This window comes from Podarcis erhardii (genome assembly GCF_964252035.2).
Source record: "Podarcis erhardii genome assembly, chromosome: 10".
In the NCBI taxonomy this organism is placed as follows: domain Eukaryota; kingdom Metazoa; phylum Chordata; class Lepidosauria; order Squamata; family Lacertidae; genus Podarcis; species Podarcis erhardii.
Genome location: NC_138500.1, coordinates 26,972,492 through 26,992,254, shown reverse-complemented (window position 1 = coordinate 26,992,254; position 19,763 = coordinate 26,972,492). Strand labels below are relative to the sequence as shown.

Here is a 19,763-nt window from a genome sequence, read left to right as displayed (position 1 = left end):
ATATTGTGGGACAAACCAACTTCCTGTGAGATGTCATGAGAGCATCCCCAACTTGCTCACACATGGTTGAAATCACTCAAGTTAAATGTGCATGCGATGTGGGTTACCTGTATTGGATTCAAATGTTTTCTGGCTACCTTTAAAATAGCTTTTTAAAGAAAACAAATTTTCCAACAATGTTATAAGGTCAATGAACAGCCTCTTAAATCATTTATTTGAAGTACTCTATCTAACATTCTGCTGTCCTCTGTTTTCAATAATAAGCTGTTAATACTTTATATCACTGCTATTGATCCAACTGTTTTCTGAAAACTCCAAATAGCAGCCAATAAAGGGTTTAAATTATTGAAAAGAATTGATCATCCAACTGGATACTTGGATTTCATTATATAGAATGCGTCTGATGAAGCACATTTTCATTAAAGCAACAAACTGAAAGCTTGGTTATTAAGAGAGAAGGCCAGGCTTATAAAGTTGTGAACAGCTACAAATAAAACATTCATCTTAATAATGATAATAAAAAGGATGGCTGTTTAAATGGCCAAGTTAAATGAGGAACATTTATAGCTCTTAAATGGCTCCTTTTTCTTTCTTGTGAATGTCAGTCTTGCATTCAGGAATTCTGAAGCATGCAAAGGTTTAAGATAGTTGCCACTGTAACAGTTTGCACCAAAAGAAAGAAAGAAAGAAAAAAGAATGGTTCTGGAAATAATGTTGGCCCATGCATATGTAATGGGAAACTATGGTTTTCTTCTGTAGTGAGCTTTGGGCTCATATGCTCCCCACTTCATTTTTTATGACTGCAAAGAGGAGGATGGAAGTTTCCGCTTCCAATTTTAAACAAACCGCAGTTGACTGTTACATAAATATTTAATGAGCTGTGGTTTTGCATCCCTCCCCCCCTTCATGGTGTAATTCTGTGGGTATTTTAATGTGAATTTTAAATTTTTATATAATGTGGTGGCATTGACCCCAGGTGCTTGTTTTTATTGCCCAGGTTGAGTCGGAAAGCTTATTTCTCACATGGTGTAATGCTAGCTAGAAGCTAAAATGATTTGCAGTGATTAAGAATAAGAAGCTCACATCTGCAAACATTCTCTTCATGCCAAAGAAGAGGGGAGTTAGTTTGCATCTACAGTGTCCGCTTGCCCAACAATTGAGTGGATGAAGAAGGCTATGAGAGGGTTTGCGTTATTTGGACATGCAGTATTTCTAATAAAAAGTCATGTTTCAAGCATCATAGAATTGGAATAGCTATCCATATTTTTTTAAAAGTTGCATTCCTTTAAACATCACTGGTATAAGATGAGCTCCAAGTTGGATACTTATCATTCTTTTGTTGGTAGTATTTATTTATCTCAGTTTTTTGTTTTTTGTTTTTACTTATTTTCAGATATGCTAAATCAGTTGTTGCTAGGCTTTTTAGCCTTTTCAGCCATGTTTTACTGCTAAAATTAAATCTGAACAGAACATTCTCAAATAGAGTGTTCTCTGTTTTTTCCCTGTATTGGACTGTGCGTCCTCTGTTCATCAAAAGTTATGAATGTGAAGGAGTGGAAAAATTAGAAATAGGGAGAAACAATATCTTCTGGCTGTGCTTTATTTTAATGTGACCTTTTAAAAAGCATTAACATGGGTGGGTATAGGAAGTTTTCAGAATGACTAGGTTGTCATTTGTCATTTTTATTTTTTTGGGACACATGAATTGTTTTATCAATCCTCTCCCTTGTCTTTTAAAAATAAGGCTGAGTTTTATCTAAGAGCACATTATGGAGAAAAGGGTAATAGAAAATGATGCAAATGTAATGAAATGATAGAAACAGAAGCTGAGGAAGAGCTTATGACAGCAAAGCCCCTTGAACTTTCAACCCACTGGACAGTTCTCTACTGAAGGCATTAAAACTAAAAAAAGCTTGTTATCCTATGGATATTACATTAAGAGTGTGGATCAGTTGTCAGCTCACATTAAAACATAGTTAATGTGGTTACAAATATTATTATTTAAAAAAAATAAAGAATAATGAAAATACATTATGAAATAAACATAAAAATAAAATAAGATTTAAAAATAAGGCTAAAAATAAACAGTGTGCGACGGGGTGAGCTCCTGTTGCTTGGTCCCTGCTCCTACCAACCTAGCAGTTCGAAAGCATGTCAAAGTGCAAGTAGATAAATAAGTACCGCTCTGGCAGGAAGGTAAATGGTGTTTCTGTGTGCTGCTCTGGTTCGCTAGAAGCGGCTTAGTTATGCTGGCCACATGACCCGGAAGCTGTATGCCGGCTCCCTCAGCCAATAAAGCAAGATGAGCGCCGCAACCCCAGAGTCGGCCACGACTGGACCTAATGGTCAGGGGTCCCTTTACCTTTATTAGTGCGGATTGCTCAAATGTTCTCACTTTGCTCCTGCTGTTGCTATGCTAGGGAGGAGACAAGGTGGAGGCTGGCTTAATTTTATATACAGAACCACACTCATGGTTTGTTCAAAAGAAACATCATTCCAGAAACATCCTATCCTCTCATGCCATGCCCATTTCTCAGTGAAATTCATCAGTACTTTTTTGTTTCCCTGTCTTTTGAATGCAAACAACAGTTGCTATCTTTTTAGAAGCTTTTAAAATAATGTGGTGCTTTCACATTTAAATGTTCTTGGATCTCTTTTCCTACATGTATTTTAAGAATCCTAGATAATGTGAAAAATATTCAATGTGATGAGCCATACCTCAGTTGGTAGAGCATGGGGTTGTTGTTTTTTATATGGAGACAGCCCAGATTCAATCCCTGGCATCTGCAAATAGGCTTTATAAAATAATAGAATCAAAGAATTGGAGAGTTGGAAGGGACCCCAAGGGCCATCTAATCCAACCCCCACAATGCGGAATCTCAATTAAAGCATCCATGACAGATGGCCATCCAAACTCTGTTTAAAAACCTTCCCGTCCACCACCTTCCAAAAGAGTCTTTTCCACTGTAGAATGGTTCTTGCCATCAGAAAATTATTCCTTATGTTTAGTTGAAAAATCCTTTCTTGTAAATTGAAGCCACTGGTTTGGGTCCTACTCTCTGAAGCAGGAACAAGAAGTTTGCTTCATATTCTATGTGACAGCCCTTTATATATTTGAAGATAGTTATATATCGTCTCAGTCTCCTCTTTTCCAGGCTGAACATATCCAACTCCCTCAAGGGTTCCTCATAAAGCTTAGTTTCCATCATCTTGGTTGCCCTCCTCTGCACATCTTCCAGCTTGTCAACATTCTTAAATTGTGGTGCCCAGAACTGGACACAGTATTCTGGGTGTGGTCTCACCAGGGCAGAACAGAGAGGTACTATTACCTCCCTTGATCTGGACACTGTGTTTCTGTTGATACAGCCTACATCAGCATTAGCCCTTTTTTTGCTGCTTGACTCATGTTAAGTTTATGGTCTACTAAGACCACTAGATTCTTTTCACATGTATTATTGACAAGCCAGATGTCCCCAATCTTATATTGGTATAGACGGTTCATTTGTTCCTATTGAAATTCATTTTGTTAGTTTGGGCCCAGTTCTCTAATCTGTTATGGTCATCTTGAATGCCAATTCTTTCTTCTGCGGCATTAGCTACCCCTCCCAGCTTGCATGAGCAGCCCCTTAATTCCTTCATCCAAGTTGTTTATAATGACACTGAACAACAACAGGCCCAGGACAGAACCTTATGGCACCCCACTTGTCACTTTCCCCCCAGGATAATGAGGAACCATTAGTGAGCACTCTTTGGGTTCAGTCAGTCAGCCAGCTACAAATCCACCTAAGAGTTACCTCATCCAAATCACATTTTACCAGTTTTCTCACAAGAATATCCAGGGGGAATTTCTCAAAAGTCTTACTGGAATCAAGATACATTATGTCCACAGCATCCCCCTGATTCACCAAGCTTGTAACACTCTCTCTATATATAAAGAGATTCATCTCAAATGACTTGTTTTTGATAAACCTATGCTCCTAGTAATCACAGCATCCTTTTCTAAGAGCTCATAGACCGACCATTTACTTATATATTCTAGGACCTTTTCTGGTATCAGTATCAAGCTGACTGGTCAGTAGTTACCTGAGTCTTCTCTGAAACCCTGGAGCACCAGTGCCCTTCAGTGTAGATAATCTGAGCTAGATGGATCAGTGGTCAGATTCTGTATAAAGGCAACTCCCCATGTTCCTAACACTTGTATATGTGGAGTATAAAGGAACATTTTGGCAAGGTTCGTTGTGTCTCTGTGTTTAAGAAAGCACATTATTATTTCCTTTGTTGAACCACATACTCCTTACTTGTGAGTCCTGGTTCCCTTTGCTTGGCCATGTCTATAATATATGAGAACACTGTGAAAGGGAGAGTTTTTCCTTTTGTTTGCTGTGCAAGAAACACCGCTGGTTTGTGATGTAGCACCAGGGAGCCGACCACATGCTGACCTACTGCTGCACAGTGTCGTGTTACATTTATGGTGCTACATAAAAATGATTTAGAACACCATGCTCTACGCATGTAAAATTTGGGAAAGATGAGGCTCATTGCTGATTCCATAGAAGTCAATGAATTCTGCCAAAGCCTTCAGCAAGAGTAAGATTAGGCTCAGAATATGCCATATTTCCTTTGTAAGAAAAAGAGTGAGATCAATAGCTTGCCTGTATTTTGACTACAGTCATTCATCACCAAAGTTAAGGATGAATGTGCAGATCCTTATATATGTAATTCTGCCTTTGCAGAAGCAGCAAGGTGGATGAAGAGATGGCCTGAAATGAAAATCAAAGAATTAAGCTGCCTTATATGTAATACAGCCTTGGTTCTTACTACTCTTACCATGAAGTCCTTATTTTCATAAAATTCCTATATGGATATATTTAAGTGGAATATAATGATCCTGGGTAGTGAGGAGAACAAATTTCCATAATTCTGCTTTTTCATCAGAACAAGTTTAATCTCTATTACTTTCTATTCCTTTCTTCTTCTTTTACCCTCAAAAGAAATTGAGTTTTAATAAGTTTACCATAATTGATTAAATGTCCTAGATTGGTAACTGTGTTAGCCTGTTGCAGCAAAAGAGGTGGGGGAAAGAGTCTCTTATTGGGACCTTAAAGACTTAACAAATTTATTATGACAAAAGCTTGAAGAGGAATCTGGTCCACAAAAGCCTTTGCCATAATTCAAATTCAAATTTATTAATAAGGCAGCCAAAGTAAGGTTATAGCCAAAGAGAAACAATCGAACTGGGAGTTTGTGACCAGGACTTGAAAAGAGGACTTGAAAACAGGGGAGTATGCTAGGGATTGGTGGAGGAGACTGAAGAGACTGAGCTTGTCTCTTTTGGATTAAGGCTGGTTGCTTGTATGAGCTGTTTGGAGGCTGTGTAGGTGTGGCTGTGTGCTGTGCTAGAGCACAGGTTCTGAAGGGGGTAGGCTACTGCTGAGAGGAAACCAGGCTAAACAGGGAAGTGAGTTGGGGGAGGAGTTAGCAGCCAGCAACCATTATATTTAGCTGATTGCAGTCTCTGGGAGCTTGTGGATTTGTAAAGAGTTGGTATTTGCAGGGATGTTTAATGGTGGCATTTGAGGGGGAGGCCTGGACTGTTGTCTTGCAGTGTACATTGGACCAAGAGATGGATAGCGAGGGAGCTGCTGCACTGACTTGTAGCACCTGTGCTGTGTTTGTCTTCCTGCCTGAGAATGTGCAAGCTACACCAGCTGCAAGTGCAAGCTGGTTGCCTTGCTGGAAGAAAAGGTGCGGCAACTGGAGGCCCATCTATCCATACTTCAAGCTGTTGGCCAAGATTAGGAATTTCTCACTAGAGCAGAGTGAACTGTCCTGGAACAGCATTGAAGGGTGGGTGCCCCTAGAGAGGAAGAAGATCACCCTTTCCAGGAGATGTGCTCCTGGAGGTACATGACACACAGAAGCAGGACTGTAAAGAGCCATGCTGTGTCACTGGAGCTGCAAAATCAGTTCCATGCCCTCGCCTTAGATACCAATTCTGCACCAGAAGAGCAAGGACAGCAGTTGCAGATCTCAGAGCACACTGAGGTGGCTGTGGAAGGTTCAGTGTACAGAATGATTCCTGCTACTTCCCAAAGAAGGGGCAGACATGTGGTAGTGGTAGGTGACTCCCTACTGAGGAGGACAAGGGTAGCAAGTGCAGAGGTAACAGGATTTCCCTAGAAGTGTCATGACTTCAGGAGCAAAGATTCACAATGTGACAGAAAAATTGCCTAATGTCCAATGACCACAACCCTGTCCTTCTGATTCATGTGGGTACAAACGATACTGCCGGACATAGCCTTTGACATATAGCAAGCAACTGGGTATGTTTAGACTGGAAAAGAGGAGACAGAGAGGCGCTACGAAAGCCATCTTCAGATATGGCTTTCATGGAAGATGGAGCAAGCTTGTTTTCTGCTTCGGAGGGTAGGCCTCGAACCAATGGCTTCAAGTTGCAGGAAAGAAGATTCCAACTACGGTAAACACCAGGAAGAATTTTCTGACCATAAGAGCGGTTCGACAATGGAATGGTCTCCCTCAGGAGGTGGTGGACTCTCCTTCATTGGAGGTATTTAAGCAGAAGTTGACTTGCCATCTGTCATGGATGGTTTAGTTGAGTTTTCTGCATTGCAGGTGACTGGACTAGAGACCTTTGGGGTCCCTTCTGCCTCTACAATTCTATGAGTCTATGATATGTAAGATATATACATAAAAATAAAAAGTTGACCTATACAGTAAATAAAACAGAATAAAAAATAGAATCTTAAATATTGAAGGTGGCCATATGACCTTGTCTAAGCTGAGCAGCCTTCACTGCAAATTTACCTGAATTAAACATTACAGGCCTGTCTGAACCAGACAACAGATATATAATCTTATTCAAGTTACTACTGTATTAATGTTCTTCCCAGCACCCTCCAGCTGCTTATGGTAGCAGGAATATTTTATGGAAACAATTTATTGGATTCAACCATTTCCCCCCTCATTAAACAAAAATTAGATCTGCCTTGTTCATTTTTATTTTTATTTTGTGAGAAATAGCCTGTACTGAGGAAGGTTGTGATAACAGAAGTTATTAACATATTCACACACAGACATGAGAAGAACCCTGCTGGATCAGATCAAAGGTTTATCTAGTCTGTCATTCTGTTCTCACAGTGGCCAGCTCTATTCCCCTGGCAAGTCTGCTAGCAGGATGAATTCATTAGAACTTTCCCATTCAAGTTCCCCGGCAACTGATATTCAGAGGTATCCTGCCTCCAAAGCTGGAGGTAATATATATATATATATAATTATTATGACTAGCAGCCATTAATAGTCTTATTTTCCTTGAATTGGTCTAATCCTGTTTTAAAGCAAACCAAGCAGGTGACCATTACTGCCACTTGCTGGACTGGATTCCATAGCGCTGTGTGAAGAAGCTCTTCCTTCTACCTGTCTTGAATCTCCCAACATTTAGCTTTATTGGTTCTAGTCTTATGAAAGTAGGAGGCAGGCTTCTCTCTGTCCAGTTTCTCTGCATCATGCACAGTCTTATGCACCTCTATCTGTGATGTTCTGCCTGACTTATTTTTTCCCCAAATGAAACTTAAAATCCCCAAATGTATCCTTCCTACATTATCATTTTGGAGGTGCAGTGACCAGAAATTGTATACAGTGGTACCTCGGGTTACAAACACTTCAGGTTATAGACTCCGCTAACCCGGAAGTAGTACCTCGGGTTAAGAACTTTACTTTAGGATGAGAACAGAAATCGCATGGCGGCAGTGGGAGGCCTCATTAGCTAAAGTGGTACCTCAGGTTAAGAACAGTTTCAGATTAAGAACGGACCTCCAGAACAAATTAAGTTCTTAACCTGAGGTACCAGTATACAGTGTTCAAATTGTAGTTGCACCCTATATTTTTGTATGAGGAAATTAATCCAGTTAATTTTAAGATAGCACATGCTGCCATTAATTTTTCCTTAAGTCTTTAAAAAATAGCCTTTCAATCTTTTGCTTTGGAACTGGGAAAAGACCGAGCAAACAAGGTCTGCTTGCGTCACAGCAGCAAAATGATTTTCACTTTCTTCTTCTGAGGTTCTTTGCTGCATTTGCTAGAAGAGGATTTGTTAGGGCTTCTTCTTTTTTTCCACCTCCTGAAAAAGAGATGGAAGGAGGGAGGGAGGGAGGAGCTAATTCATGAGTCGCTTGTCTCTCCTCACAAGTGAAAATAAGTGTCATAACAGAGATCAGTCATCATGTATTCTGAATATGCCATTATTTTGCATTTTTCCTTTCCCTGCTTTGTAGGACTGAAGTGACTTTAATAGCAGGTGCACTGAATCAAAAATTCTGGGAAAGCAAGGGGAGAATAGAAAGCTCCAAGCACTAGGAATCTATTAATATCTCATTTACTGCTGTTTCATCACTGGAATATCACAGGTGTTTGTTTAATAAACCAACTTGACAATAGCCAGTATTCATCATGCATATGTAATATATTAAAAGGGGAAAGATGATGTTGTACAAGACATCCAAGAGCATTTCAGAGGTCCGGTGTGGATGCTGCATTCTTAGTAGAAATCACAGGCAAGAGAGTCACTTATGCTTCTGTTCAACTGCTGAAAATGTACATCCACATCAGTGGTGCCCAGATCTTTCTTTAGCCCGATTTTTGTGTTCCAGAGATCCAAATGACAGCGATTTGGATATAATATATTACTAGCAGATGAGCTGAAGCAGAGATTTCACATCTGTCATCCCCCCTAAAAGCCAGGACCATGTCAGAATATTTTTCTCTTCTATAGAATTTCCTTCTTTTTTTTTTTGTTGAAAGCAAGTTTCTAGGTGCTTATAGGTGCTGGCTGCAAATAGATGAAATTTATTTCATCTGTGCAGAGGGCACAGAGGTGGCAATGTAAGTTTTCCAGTGTTAAAAGAGATGGCTGTAAAGTCAGTGTTTTACCTATACCTTGTGACCAAAAAAAACAATAACAAAATGACAAAAAGTGCAGAGGAAACTATGCAAAGTAAGAGGAATCATGCAACTTTCCTATTTTGCTTAATGTATACGGGTTGCAGAAGTATTCTTTTTGTTGGGTGGGTTTGGTTTTTTAAATTGTTTGGGTGCAGAAACATAATGTTTGGGGTTTGAAGTACACACAATCCTACCCAGAGTGCAGAGATGAGACCCTTGCCTTGTTCTTATCCAAAATGCATGTACAATCTTTGCATGTGTGTACATTTATTGACTCTTCCTCAGTTTGGCCATCTCGGATATTTCTCCTCTTTTAGGGGCCTTAGAGCCAAGAATCTCGACACATTCTTCTTCTCTTCCCTTGGCTTTAAATGCCTTTATCACCCTTGCAGCTTAACACATTGTTTAGGTCAACTCTGCCAAGGCTTGCACATTTCTGGAGTGACTGGATAAAATCAAGCAACTAATTCTGGGTGCTAGAGCTATATGTTTCAAATATGTTCCTGCTGCTTCTTGGTTATCTCTCAGTGTTTCTGCCTTGTGAACTGCAACAGAAGTACAACCATATGTTGGTTTCCAGGTGTTAGCCAACAGTAGCTTCATTTCATAGGCTAGCTACAAAATACAGGTGAATTGATATGTAAAAATATCTGGTATTTATTTACCTGAAAATTGAGACAGGTACTGGGGGGAAATAGAATTCTCCTTCTATGGGGGCTGCTCGAGTTTTATAAGCAGCAGCTGCACCCAAATCTGACAGCAGATGTATTGATGCCTAGGGAGAAATACTCCAGTGCTGCTATGGCACTGTCAGCCTAGTTTTAGGGCCTGGCGATTCCTCTTCATCAATCCCACCAGGCTTTATGAATTATTGCCTCTCCAGAGCATCCCATTTATTCATATGCTGATGCACACCTGTACAAGCATTCACAGAAATTCCATAACCACGTCAGAAATCCATCCTCGGTTGTAGCCTTTATTGCACCTCTTGGAGAATATGTGTTCCTGGGAACTTAGTTTGTGTTGTTCGTGTTGCATGCACACAATCACATCTGCAGCTAGACCCGCAGGCGTGATGGGAATTTGCAAACAAACAAGTTACTATATTTTACATGCAGTGCCGCTTCCTTTGGATGTGTTGTTGTTGTTCTAATTGTGCACAGTACAATTTAATAATTAACTCATTCTAGTACCTCATCAGATTTAGATTATTTGCTTGCATTTACTCTTAGATAATGAAGCAGCCTCTGTGTAGTAGTTTACTCTCCATGCTCCTCCTAAGTCTTATTAAACGAAAAGCACAGGCAACATTATCATAGCCACATTTTCACCAAAAGGCTGCTATAATCTCTGCTTCTAACAGATTGTGCTCCTCTCCCCCCTTTTTTGTTTCTCGTTGTGGCTCACCTAATGAACATGTGCCACTGCTAGGAATGTCAGAGAATTCTGATAAATGGGACCAGAAATTGCCAAAGTTCGCTTATTTGTCCAGTGTCTGGAAGAGACATCAGCGAAATAGGAGTCAGAACAGAAATCCATGCCTTTTGACATCCCTGCAGAACTATAATGAAGTATGAATGCAAATCTTCTAAAAAAGAGAGAGAGTAAAAAATATGGGGCAGGGGGAATGGATAACAACATATTAACTCTTCCACATCCCTGCTCTACATCATATTCTGCAGTTGACAATACATGGACTAGCCTTTTTTAACCTGGTGCTTCCCAGAGATGTTGGACTACAACTCCCATTTTTTTCAGCCAATATAGTTGTGCCCTCCAGATGCATTGGCTTAGTTGTTCTGGCAGCCTGGTGCTGATGGAATTTGTATAGTCCAGTGCATCTAAAGGGCACCAGGTTGGCAAAAGTTAATGTAGACAATGGCAGGTAAGCACATGCTTCTTACAGGTGTCCCAGTTGAACATTGACTCATTGTAAACAACAAATGCAGAAGCCCCTTAAACATCCAAGTCATGAAAAGTAATAGTTCATTCTGCACTAATCAGACTTCATCTGGAGTACTGTGTCTATTTCTAGGTACCATACTTTAAAAACAGCGCATGCAAACTGGGGCATATTTTGAGGAGGGTAATGAAGAAGGAAAGAGTTGTGGAACTGGATGTGTTTAGCCTGAAAAAGAGAAGACTGGTAGACTGGCAAGACATTCTACTACTTTTAAAAATATCTTGAGGGTTGTCACACAGAAGAGGGCAAGGGTTTGTTCTTTGTTACTACAGAAGGCAGGACTAGATATGTTGGACTTAAGGTTTTGGTTGGTTGAACATTAGAAGAAACATTTTGATCAGTTTACTCCAACGCGGTGCCCTCCAGTTGTTAGTGGAACCAACCAGTTACCTAAGAGGTGGTGGTTTTCTCTTGCTGGAGATCTTCAAGCAGAGACTGGACTGGATAGCCATCTGTTTGGAGCACACTTGCTCTGGATTACCTGCATATTTCCTAGATTTGGGCATCTAGATGGACTAGCCTACAATCCCTCCTGCACTTCTCTGATTCTATATAGTACAACAGTTGGGAGGATAGGGTGATGAAGGTAAAACTCCATTCATGTGGGTATATTATTTCAGCTTTGAAAATGCTTCCAGAGAACATATCCACCTAACATTTACTGTGTGTGTGATTTCTTAGAAGAATGATTTCAATAAAATACATGTCTTAATTCCAAGGTACAAGCAGATGAGTTTTTACATCTGCTTATGTGTATGTATGTCTGAGAAAGAATAGCTGTATTTGTTGAATTGTTAACATCCTTTCATTCACTGTACTGAAAGAGAAACACAAAGCTCACCACGCCACCTTTGTCCCTGAAAAATCAGTGCTGCACAATCGGAACACAAATTCCAGTCTCCATAGTTGCGTCAGCAAGGGAAAGAATCCATTTACATAGGCAAATACTGCTCAAAAGCTTAACTCAATAATTAGCAGCTGGAGTCTTCTGCTGATGAGCAGCTGAGACTATTCAGCAAGAGAATCTGAATTAACCACATCTGGGTGCTGAGTTAGCCTTTTTTAATCCATTGATATTTACTGCATCATGATTTTAACATATCTGAGGCATGCATTTGTGAATTTACCAAATTTCTTTTTACTCTTCTGGCAATGGTCTGTCTTGCTTCTCAGCCAGACATGACAGCAGTAGGGAGTGCCCCCAACTCCAAGGTTAAAAAGAGTCTGTTGTTGTACCACAAATTCATGTTAGCAAGTGCTTGCTTGGGGCATTTAAGAAAGAGATGAATAGAAACTGAAGCTATTATCCATGTTTAAGAGTGTGGAGCACGGATTGAAAATTAAACTTCTCAGGGTTTTCAGGAAAGATTTGCATGAAATAAGAGAGGTAGTATCATGCAGGTGTTCTAAGATGACGTTCCAAAGATATGGGGCAGCAAGGAGAAAGTGAAGTATCTTTTGAGGGTACCAGAGACCTTTGGGTACAGGAAAAGCTAGAGGAGCAAAGGTAACAGGGATCTAACAGGGTATAAGAGCTGCAAAATCTCATTTTATCTGGAAAGGATATTTCCATCTTTGTTCTCCACAATCCCCATCCCTCTAAGTGTTATCTGAGGCCTAAAGTGCTGGGAGCAGGGAATGTTTTTGCAGTGGTTGGAGTTTGAGAAAATAATTCATCAAGAGCACAGATGGTTGATTTAGAACCTAATAGGTATTAACACACTATTTCCCCCAAGCTTCGCTCCTGATATTGATAATGTGTTATCTTTGCCAAGCCTCCCCTCTTGATAGCATGTTATCTTTGTCAAGCCAAGCCTCCGATAAAATCTTATTTTTCACTCACTGCTTAGCCTGATAAAATGTTGTTTTCTTTCGACTCCACTCTCTGCAAAAAGGGCAATGGAGGAGGAAAATGTTTCTTTTAAAGACTTCTCTTTTCAGCAGAGTTGTACATTTCCCTAGGTCATATAAAGTGGGTTGTAGGAGAAAGATTGGGGACGAAAGTAAAAAGGCAGTAGCTTCATGGAAGGCAGAGAAAATAACAGGGCAAATCATTTGCAGCTCCATATTCCATTTACCTGAGAGGAACTTTGAGTGACAGTTTTAAGTAGGCATGCAGAGGACTGCCCTGTTAACTAGCTGGCCACTTCTCCTTACTTGGTTTTCATTTATAGACAAGCAGGTAGATTTAGCATCTACTGTAAGCAAATGTGGCATTTACCTCCTATTTTGGGCAAAGCACACCTATTTGACACCATATGACATCAGGCTTGGAGATGTCTCATCTCCAGTCTTGGTGCTAAGTACCACAGCACTAAGATGGGAGATAAGTCTCTGCTTAGAATATGCACACAAAATGGCAGTAGTGCCGTATCTGTATATGCAGATTCTGACTCTAGCAGAAGTCTCTTAATGTGTTTTCTAATATGTAAAGTGGCAGCTTCTAATGTGGCAATGCTACACTGTAGAGAGTAAGCCCATTAAATGCAATGGGAAGTAGTTCTGAGGAAGCACGTATGGGAATTCACTTCAAGTAATGTTATGCATTAAAAGCTATAATTTTATATATTGCAGATGGGATACAGTCTTGTACTAGCAAATTGAGGTTGCACAGCTAACATAGATTTGGCACTCTTGTGCAACAAATCCAATTCAGGGAAAAATTGGACTTTTTACAGTAAAGAAAGTGATGGGGAAACACATGGGAAAGTGTAGGATAACAGTTGCTTGACATGATACTGTGTAAGTTCCCTGCAAACAAATCCAAATGACTGTTCAATAAACAATGAATATTATATAATCTCCCTGCAAACTTTGTGCAAACAAGCCAGGGTGAATCCTCAATAAACAGGACATTTGGAAATGACATCTCGGGACATTTTGGAAATGACATTTGGAAGTGACATTCCAAACAGCAGCAACAACAACAACAACAACAAATAATCTTGGATTGTTAAATTAAAACCATTGTAGAAATTTATTTTCCTTCTTTTTTAATCTTTTTTATTTTCCTTCTTTTTTAATCTTTTTTATTTTCCTTCTTTTTTAATCATTATTGTAATTTCTAAATTTGCATCTATACTTATAAATCACTAGGTACAAAGTTCATGCAAATCAATGTCTCCTCTTTTTATTATAAATTTCCTCTTTTTTAGTGATGCATAAATGGATACCTAAGTAGGCTCAAGTAAGATGGCTCACAAATCAAGAGAGCAGTTCAGTAACTTTTCACTTGTAAAAAAAGCTTCCCCAGAATTTGTTACAGTTTTTCAAACCGGATCATTTCCTTCAATGTTTTGCTGAAGTGGAACTTGACTTTGCAGCAGCCAAAAATAGTCACCTGTTTGTTGGTGTGATCCATGCTGAAAAAAATTGCTGCTAGTCCAATTTATAGTGACAGCAAAGTACCTTCATGCTACCTTACACTTCACTGTTGCTGTCACTGGTTTCATCAAGGCAAGGAGACTTGAACCTGTAAATGTGGCAGTTGCTCACTGTGTTCAAAATGCTCTTGAGGTACCATTTTTCCAGATTCATTATACTATTCTCTTAAAACTTCCTTCATTCTGTAAGCGTTTTCAGAGGTTTCACTCATTTCAGAATTAGAAGATGCCTTGTTTACAGTGCAGACATCTGGAGAAAATTGCTCAGCTTCATTCAGCAGTCCTATCGGCTGCTGTCAAAACAGCTCATCAGGCAGCATTCTCTAATTCCAGCTGATGCTACCTCGGAGCAACTTAAAAACTTACAGTAGGACACGTTGGTATAAAAATTCTCATTGGGTGTGGGAATGAGTTTCTTAGCATGCACTGCGATTGCTGTGTGGAGATGCAGGCATTGAAACACCAAATGGTTAGCAAAAACAGCCTCATCCCAGCAGCTGACATCCATCTGAGCAGTTTGTAAAGCCAGGTGTCTATAGACAGCCAAAGCAGCAGCCAACAAATTCAGAATTGAAAAAAAAAATTATACTGAGCATTTTTCCTGCAGCTCAACACATTCTGTTCTATTCTTGCTTTATTTTTAAGCTCCTTGTGTTCTGTACTTATTAAATGTGTTTTGTGTTAATATTCTTGTATTACTAGTGTCTGTGTGCATCATAACACATAACACATTTCATTAGGAAAAAGACCTCATCCCTTTTGTTTCATTTTGGGTTTTTTCTTCCAAATTTTCCCCACCCCCACTGGGTGTGAAACATATTAGACTTAATACAGATGTGCAGGTATTATCTTGCCTTTTTGAGCAGCTACTATTTGCTTACCCTATTTTGTTAGGGACTCTTTTATTTATATTAAATTTTTACCACATATTTCTACCAGGCAGTTGGTTTAGGATTAATAAAAAGTTCTGGACATATCTGTTTGCCTTGGAATTTGACTTTCTTTTTGGCCCAAATGTTCAAGCAGAGTGTGGTGAAATTAGTTGGTTCCTTTGAATCCGCCAGCATGTCTGTTTAGAAGTTACTGTAATTCATATATCTTTGTATAGATAGAAAGATGTACATACACATGCCATACAAACTTAGTTTAATTTTCTTATCTGATTGTAAATTCTAGGTTGGCTGTCCCTCTAAGACCAGGGATGGAGAATATTTTTGGGGACTTTTGTCCACATTTCATTATGGTAAATGTGGTTGGAGGCTTCATACTGTCAGTGTGTGGGGTCAATCCCCAAAATGGGTGGCATCCCTTCTCTCTTTTCTTATCATAGTAATAGTCAGTTTGTTTATATGACGCGTTTTCCACGAATACATTGGTGCTCAATGTAAACAGTCTAAATGTAGTAGTACATTATCTGTAAACAGGAGAAATCATAATATCACTGCAACACAATATTAACAATTAACAGTTCATTTAAAATATCTCAGAAATTGAGGTGACCATAAAGTTTACCAACAGGTAAGCCTTCTCTCCCTCTTTCTCCCCCTTCCCCCTTAATTCCTCCCCCCAGCGACACAAGAGCACTCACTCACTGTGGCACCCTCTCCCCCCAAAAAAAGAAATCTGCTAGCCTGCCTCCACTAGTTATCTGCCTTCAGTAAAGCAGCAATTGATTCCCAGTACACAGAACTGTCCAGAAGTGGTCTGGATACTAAACCACAGAGGGTGGGTCCTAGAGTGGCATTCTAAAGGACTCCTCTATCTGAGGTTAGGGAACCATACTATTTTGAAGGACCATCCTAGCTCTGTGCTTGGCCAACGTGCACATGAATGCCTTTCTGACAAACATTTTCTTCTTCTTTGGTGGCTTGGGGGCCACTGTGAAAACAGTGGAAAGCCATAGGTTGTCTACCTCTGCTTCATGTTCTGTTACAAAGTGAAACGTAACCGATTTTGCTTCACTTTCCTGGCACCTGTACCCTTATGACCGAAGAGGGTCAGCCCCAGAGTGAAAGAACTTGAATTTGCTGTCCCAAGAAAGCACCACCTTACTTGTATAACATGTAGTCCATACACCCCCAGAAGAAATATTTGGATTTGAGTTGCTAAACATATTCATATAAGGTCATGAGAATTTTGGCTGTCCTAAAGCAACACATAATTTGCATTCCATAGCAGCCTGAGACTGAATTATGTTTGTTTGGAAAAGGTGGGTGCGAAACTGCCATTCCGGTTGGGTATGTGGCATTTATTTATTTCGTTTTATCTTTATTCTTGAATTCTTAAAAGAGTCAGCTACTCAGACATTATAAATCGGTTTTAGAAATCATGTGAGGGGTGGGTGGGTAGGCAGGCGTAGATGAAAACAAAGATGGGGATATGAAGCATAAGGCATTCTTTCCTTTAAATGAAAAAAAAAATGGGAGTATCCCTTTTGTTAAGAGAGGGGGAAAACTGGGCTTTCATGCGGCCTGTGGGTTGCTTGTTTCTACTCCTGTCACAAATAAAGCCAAACATAAAATAGAAAATCTGTTTCTCTGCCCTGCGTAACTATAGAAAAAAGAGGGTGCCTTGGAACCCTCTGGAAAATGATACTTGTGTACTTCAAACAGCACCACTGTTTTGTGTTTTTTCCCCTTTCACTGGATATGGACGTGCTTTCTGGCAGTAAAGTTGGGTATTTATAACTTCATGTGAACCACTGCAGTACGATTACCACTAGCGATAATAAGAAATGTTCGCTGTAAATAGTCTTCCTTAATAACTGTGGTAATATAGCATTAATAGTACTCAGTTGTTTATCTAGAACAGTTCCATCACCACCAGTTGTTTTGCATGCCCACACACATCACTGCGGTTTTAGCAGCTGTTCATAACTACTAAAATACTTGGTAATGGCTACATATCTGATAGAGCCTAACACGTTGGTGTTACACAACTGCTTTCTGGCAGTAGATGTATCAGAGCCATTAATAATAGAATAGCTCACCGATAATATCAGAAATAAAGATTATGGGGGGAAACAGTGCTTTTTTTATAGAAAAAGAAATGCTGCCTTAAAAAGCACTGAAAATGCATGCCACACCAACTCCTGATCCATCCAGGGTCTACCAGAACTCTCAGGGGAGGTGCTGAAACAAGGTTCTGGAGTGTTCCAGCTGAAAAAAAGCCCTGTGGAAAACATAGGAGAGAACATGGGGATTTGAAACATGTGCAAAGTTATTCTATTCTCCTATTTTCTGTAATTGTCTACACAGTCGCATCAATAGTGTATTACAAGGGTCTCCGACCCCAAGCTCCACATTGTAATACCCAGACACCCAAACTTGGTACTGGATGTGGATAAAAAGTTTTTCCTGGTCTTGTATAGTGTTTTGCTTAAACTCTGTCACTTCCTGACCACTTTCATTGCTGAGAGGCTCCTTGTTGTTAAACTCTACAATGCTGTTAAGTTTGGAGGAGAGGTCATGGGTCATTGGAAGAGCACATCCTTTGGATGCAGAAGGTTCAATATCTGGATTCAATCCCTGGCATCTTCAGGTAGGGCTGGCACAGACTCTTCTAGTAAAGCTTCCAAGAGCTGCTGCCAAGCAGTAGAGTCAATACTGTGAGCTAGTGGACCAATCTTCTGATTGAGTACAAAGCAACTTCCTACGTTTTCTGCATTTGCAACATTAGTGTGTGTTGTTCCATGTCCTAACTTCTTTTTGTTGACAATGGAGGAGTGCACCTTTGGGGGTGAGGCCAAGCTGTTGCACGATTGCAGCACTTCCTGTGGCTGCAGAGACTGATATGGGAGAGACATGTTTCATTCCAGCTGGGACGGATGAAGGCATCCAGTTGTGGTGCTGCAGATGCACCATGGTGTTTCTTCTCTCTGCACTCCTCCCAGTGGTCATTTTTCCTCTGGTTACTGCTAAAGATGCACAGCTTGACTGTCTGTCTCCAGGCACTGCAAGGGATTCTAGCCTTCATGTCACATTTGCAGGCACCGAGTTGGTCTGCCAATTGGCCTGGTGCCTGAACCCAACTCCCTGTGGAGCAGGTCCTTGGGGACCCTGCCATCTTCCATTCTGTGGACATGACCAAGCCAGGGTAGACGTTGTTGAGACAGGAGTGTGAACATGCTGTGGGCTTGGGAGAGCACATCTTTGTTACTATGCAACAGATATCTCTTAACTTACAAACCTTCCTACATTTCAGACAAGCTGTTTGATTGAAATCCATGACGCAGAGAGAGATTGCAACGATTGTAACCAGGCCTCACAACAAATCTATCGTGTTGGAGCTAGAGAGAAGTGGGTTTGCCATGACCAATCACTTCCAAAGAAAGTGACACGGGTTCTGTGTGCAACTCACTTATATTTGCAGAATAACTAGCTGCTGAACAAGACAGAAGGTGCCATTCTGACCTGATTCCTGAGTTACAGGATTGGTGTGACTGTTGTTCTGTTGCAACTCTCTTCCACATCACATTGGTAATGTAACAACAATAACAAAGCATATGGCAGGCACAGGATCGGATGACAAGAATGACAAGAATGCTCTGGTGGTGATGCCACCTAAGTTTGATGCCAGAGAGTGGTTTCTCACGTGTTTCTGGTCTTCCTACATGGGTTGTATCCAATGTTAGTTGTAATCAGAGGAGACCTATTGAAAATTGTGGACAGGACCAACTTGGGTTCATTAATCTTAATTGATCTACTCTGAGTAGACCCTGGTTGCCTATTATGGTTTCTGTAGTCTTACATTATCAGAAGGTCTTGAGACAGAATCTAACAAGCATCAACTACATCACATATATAACAAGAAAGATAGGACATACCTGATGCAGAGGAGGAGCTAGCTGCTCTGGCACCTGGAACAGCGCACATGCTGTGCACCAGGGGGTGGGGCTAGCCACCCACGGGAGTGGGGCTAGCCACCCATAGGGGCGCCACCTGCGGCGAGCATCCCAGGGATGATATATTGATATATTGGGTTAGTCATCTGCATAGTTGTTGTTGTTTTTAGCAATTCAGGACTTATTACAGAAAAAGGTTATCTCTGTTCCTTTTTGAAACCTAAATTTTAAATGTCCTTTGTATCACTGCCTCTTTTCCCCCTCCTTTCATCCTAGATGGAAAGCCAGTGTCATTGTCTCCAATTGAATCTCAGCCCCACAGCCCTCGTTACACAGCCACAAGTCAACGTGAAAGAGAGAGCCTGGAGGTCCGCATGCGAGAAGTGGAAGAGGAAAACCGGGCACTTCGCAAGCAGCTCAGTCTTGTGCAGAGCCGGGGCCTGTCCCATCGCCGAGGCAACCACTCAAAAACTTATTCCATGGAGGAAGGGACTGGGGACAGTGAGAGTCTGCGGGCTGGCATCGTGGCAGGGAACAGCTCAGAGTGCGGACAACAGCCAGCAGTGGAGAAGTGTGAGGTAGGTAGATTGTTCTTCCATCTCAGGCCATGCTTCTC

General features: G+C 40.5%; 1 protein-coding gene across 1 annotated transcript in view; it reads left to right on the top strand.

The window, feature by feature from the left end:
- The window catches only part of LARGE1 (LARGE xylosyl- and glucuronyltransferase 1), a 328,203-nt gene that overhangs the window by 131,995 nt on the left and 176,445 nt on the right, over nucleotides 1-19,763 (top strand). Inside the window, exon 3 of the mRNA XM_081879465.1 lies at nucleotides 19,424-19,725. Coding sequence (XP_081735591.1) covers nucleotides 19,424-19,725 — 302 coding nt within the window. The remainder of the gene's footprint in view (nucleotides 1-19,423; nucleotides 19,726-19,763) is intronic.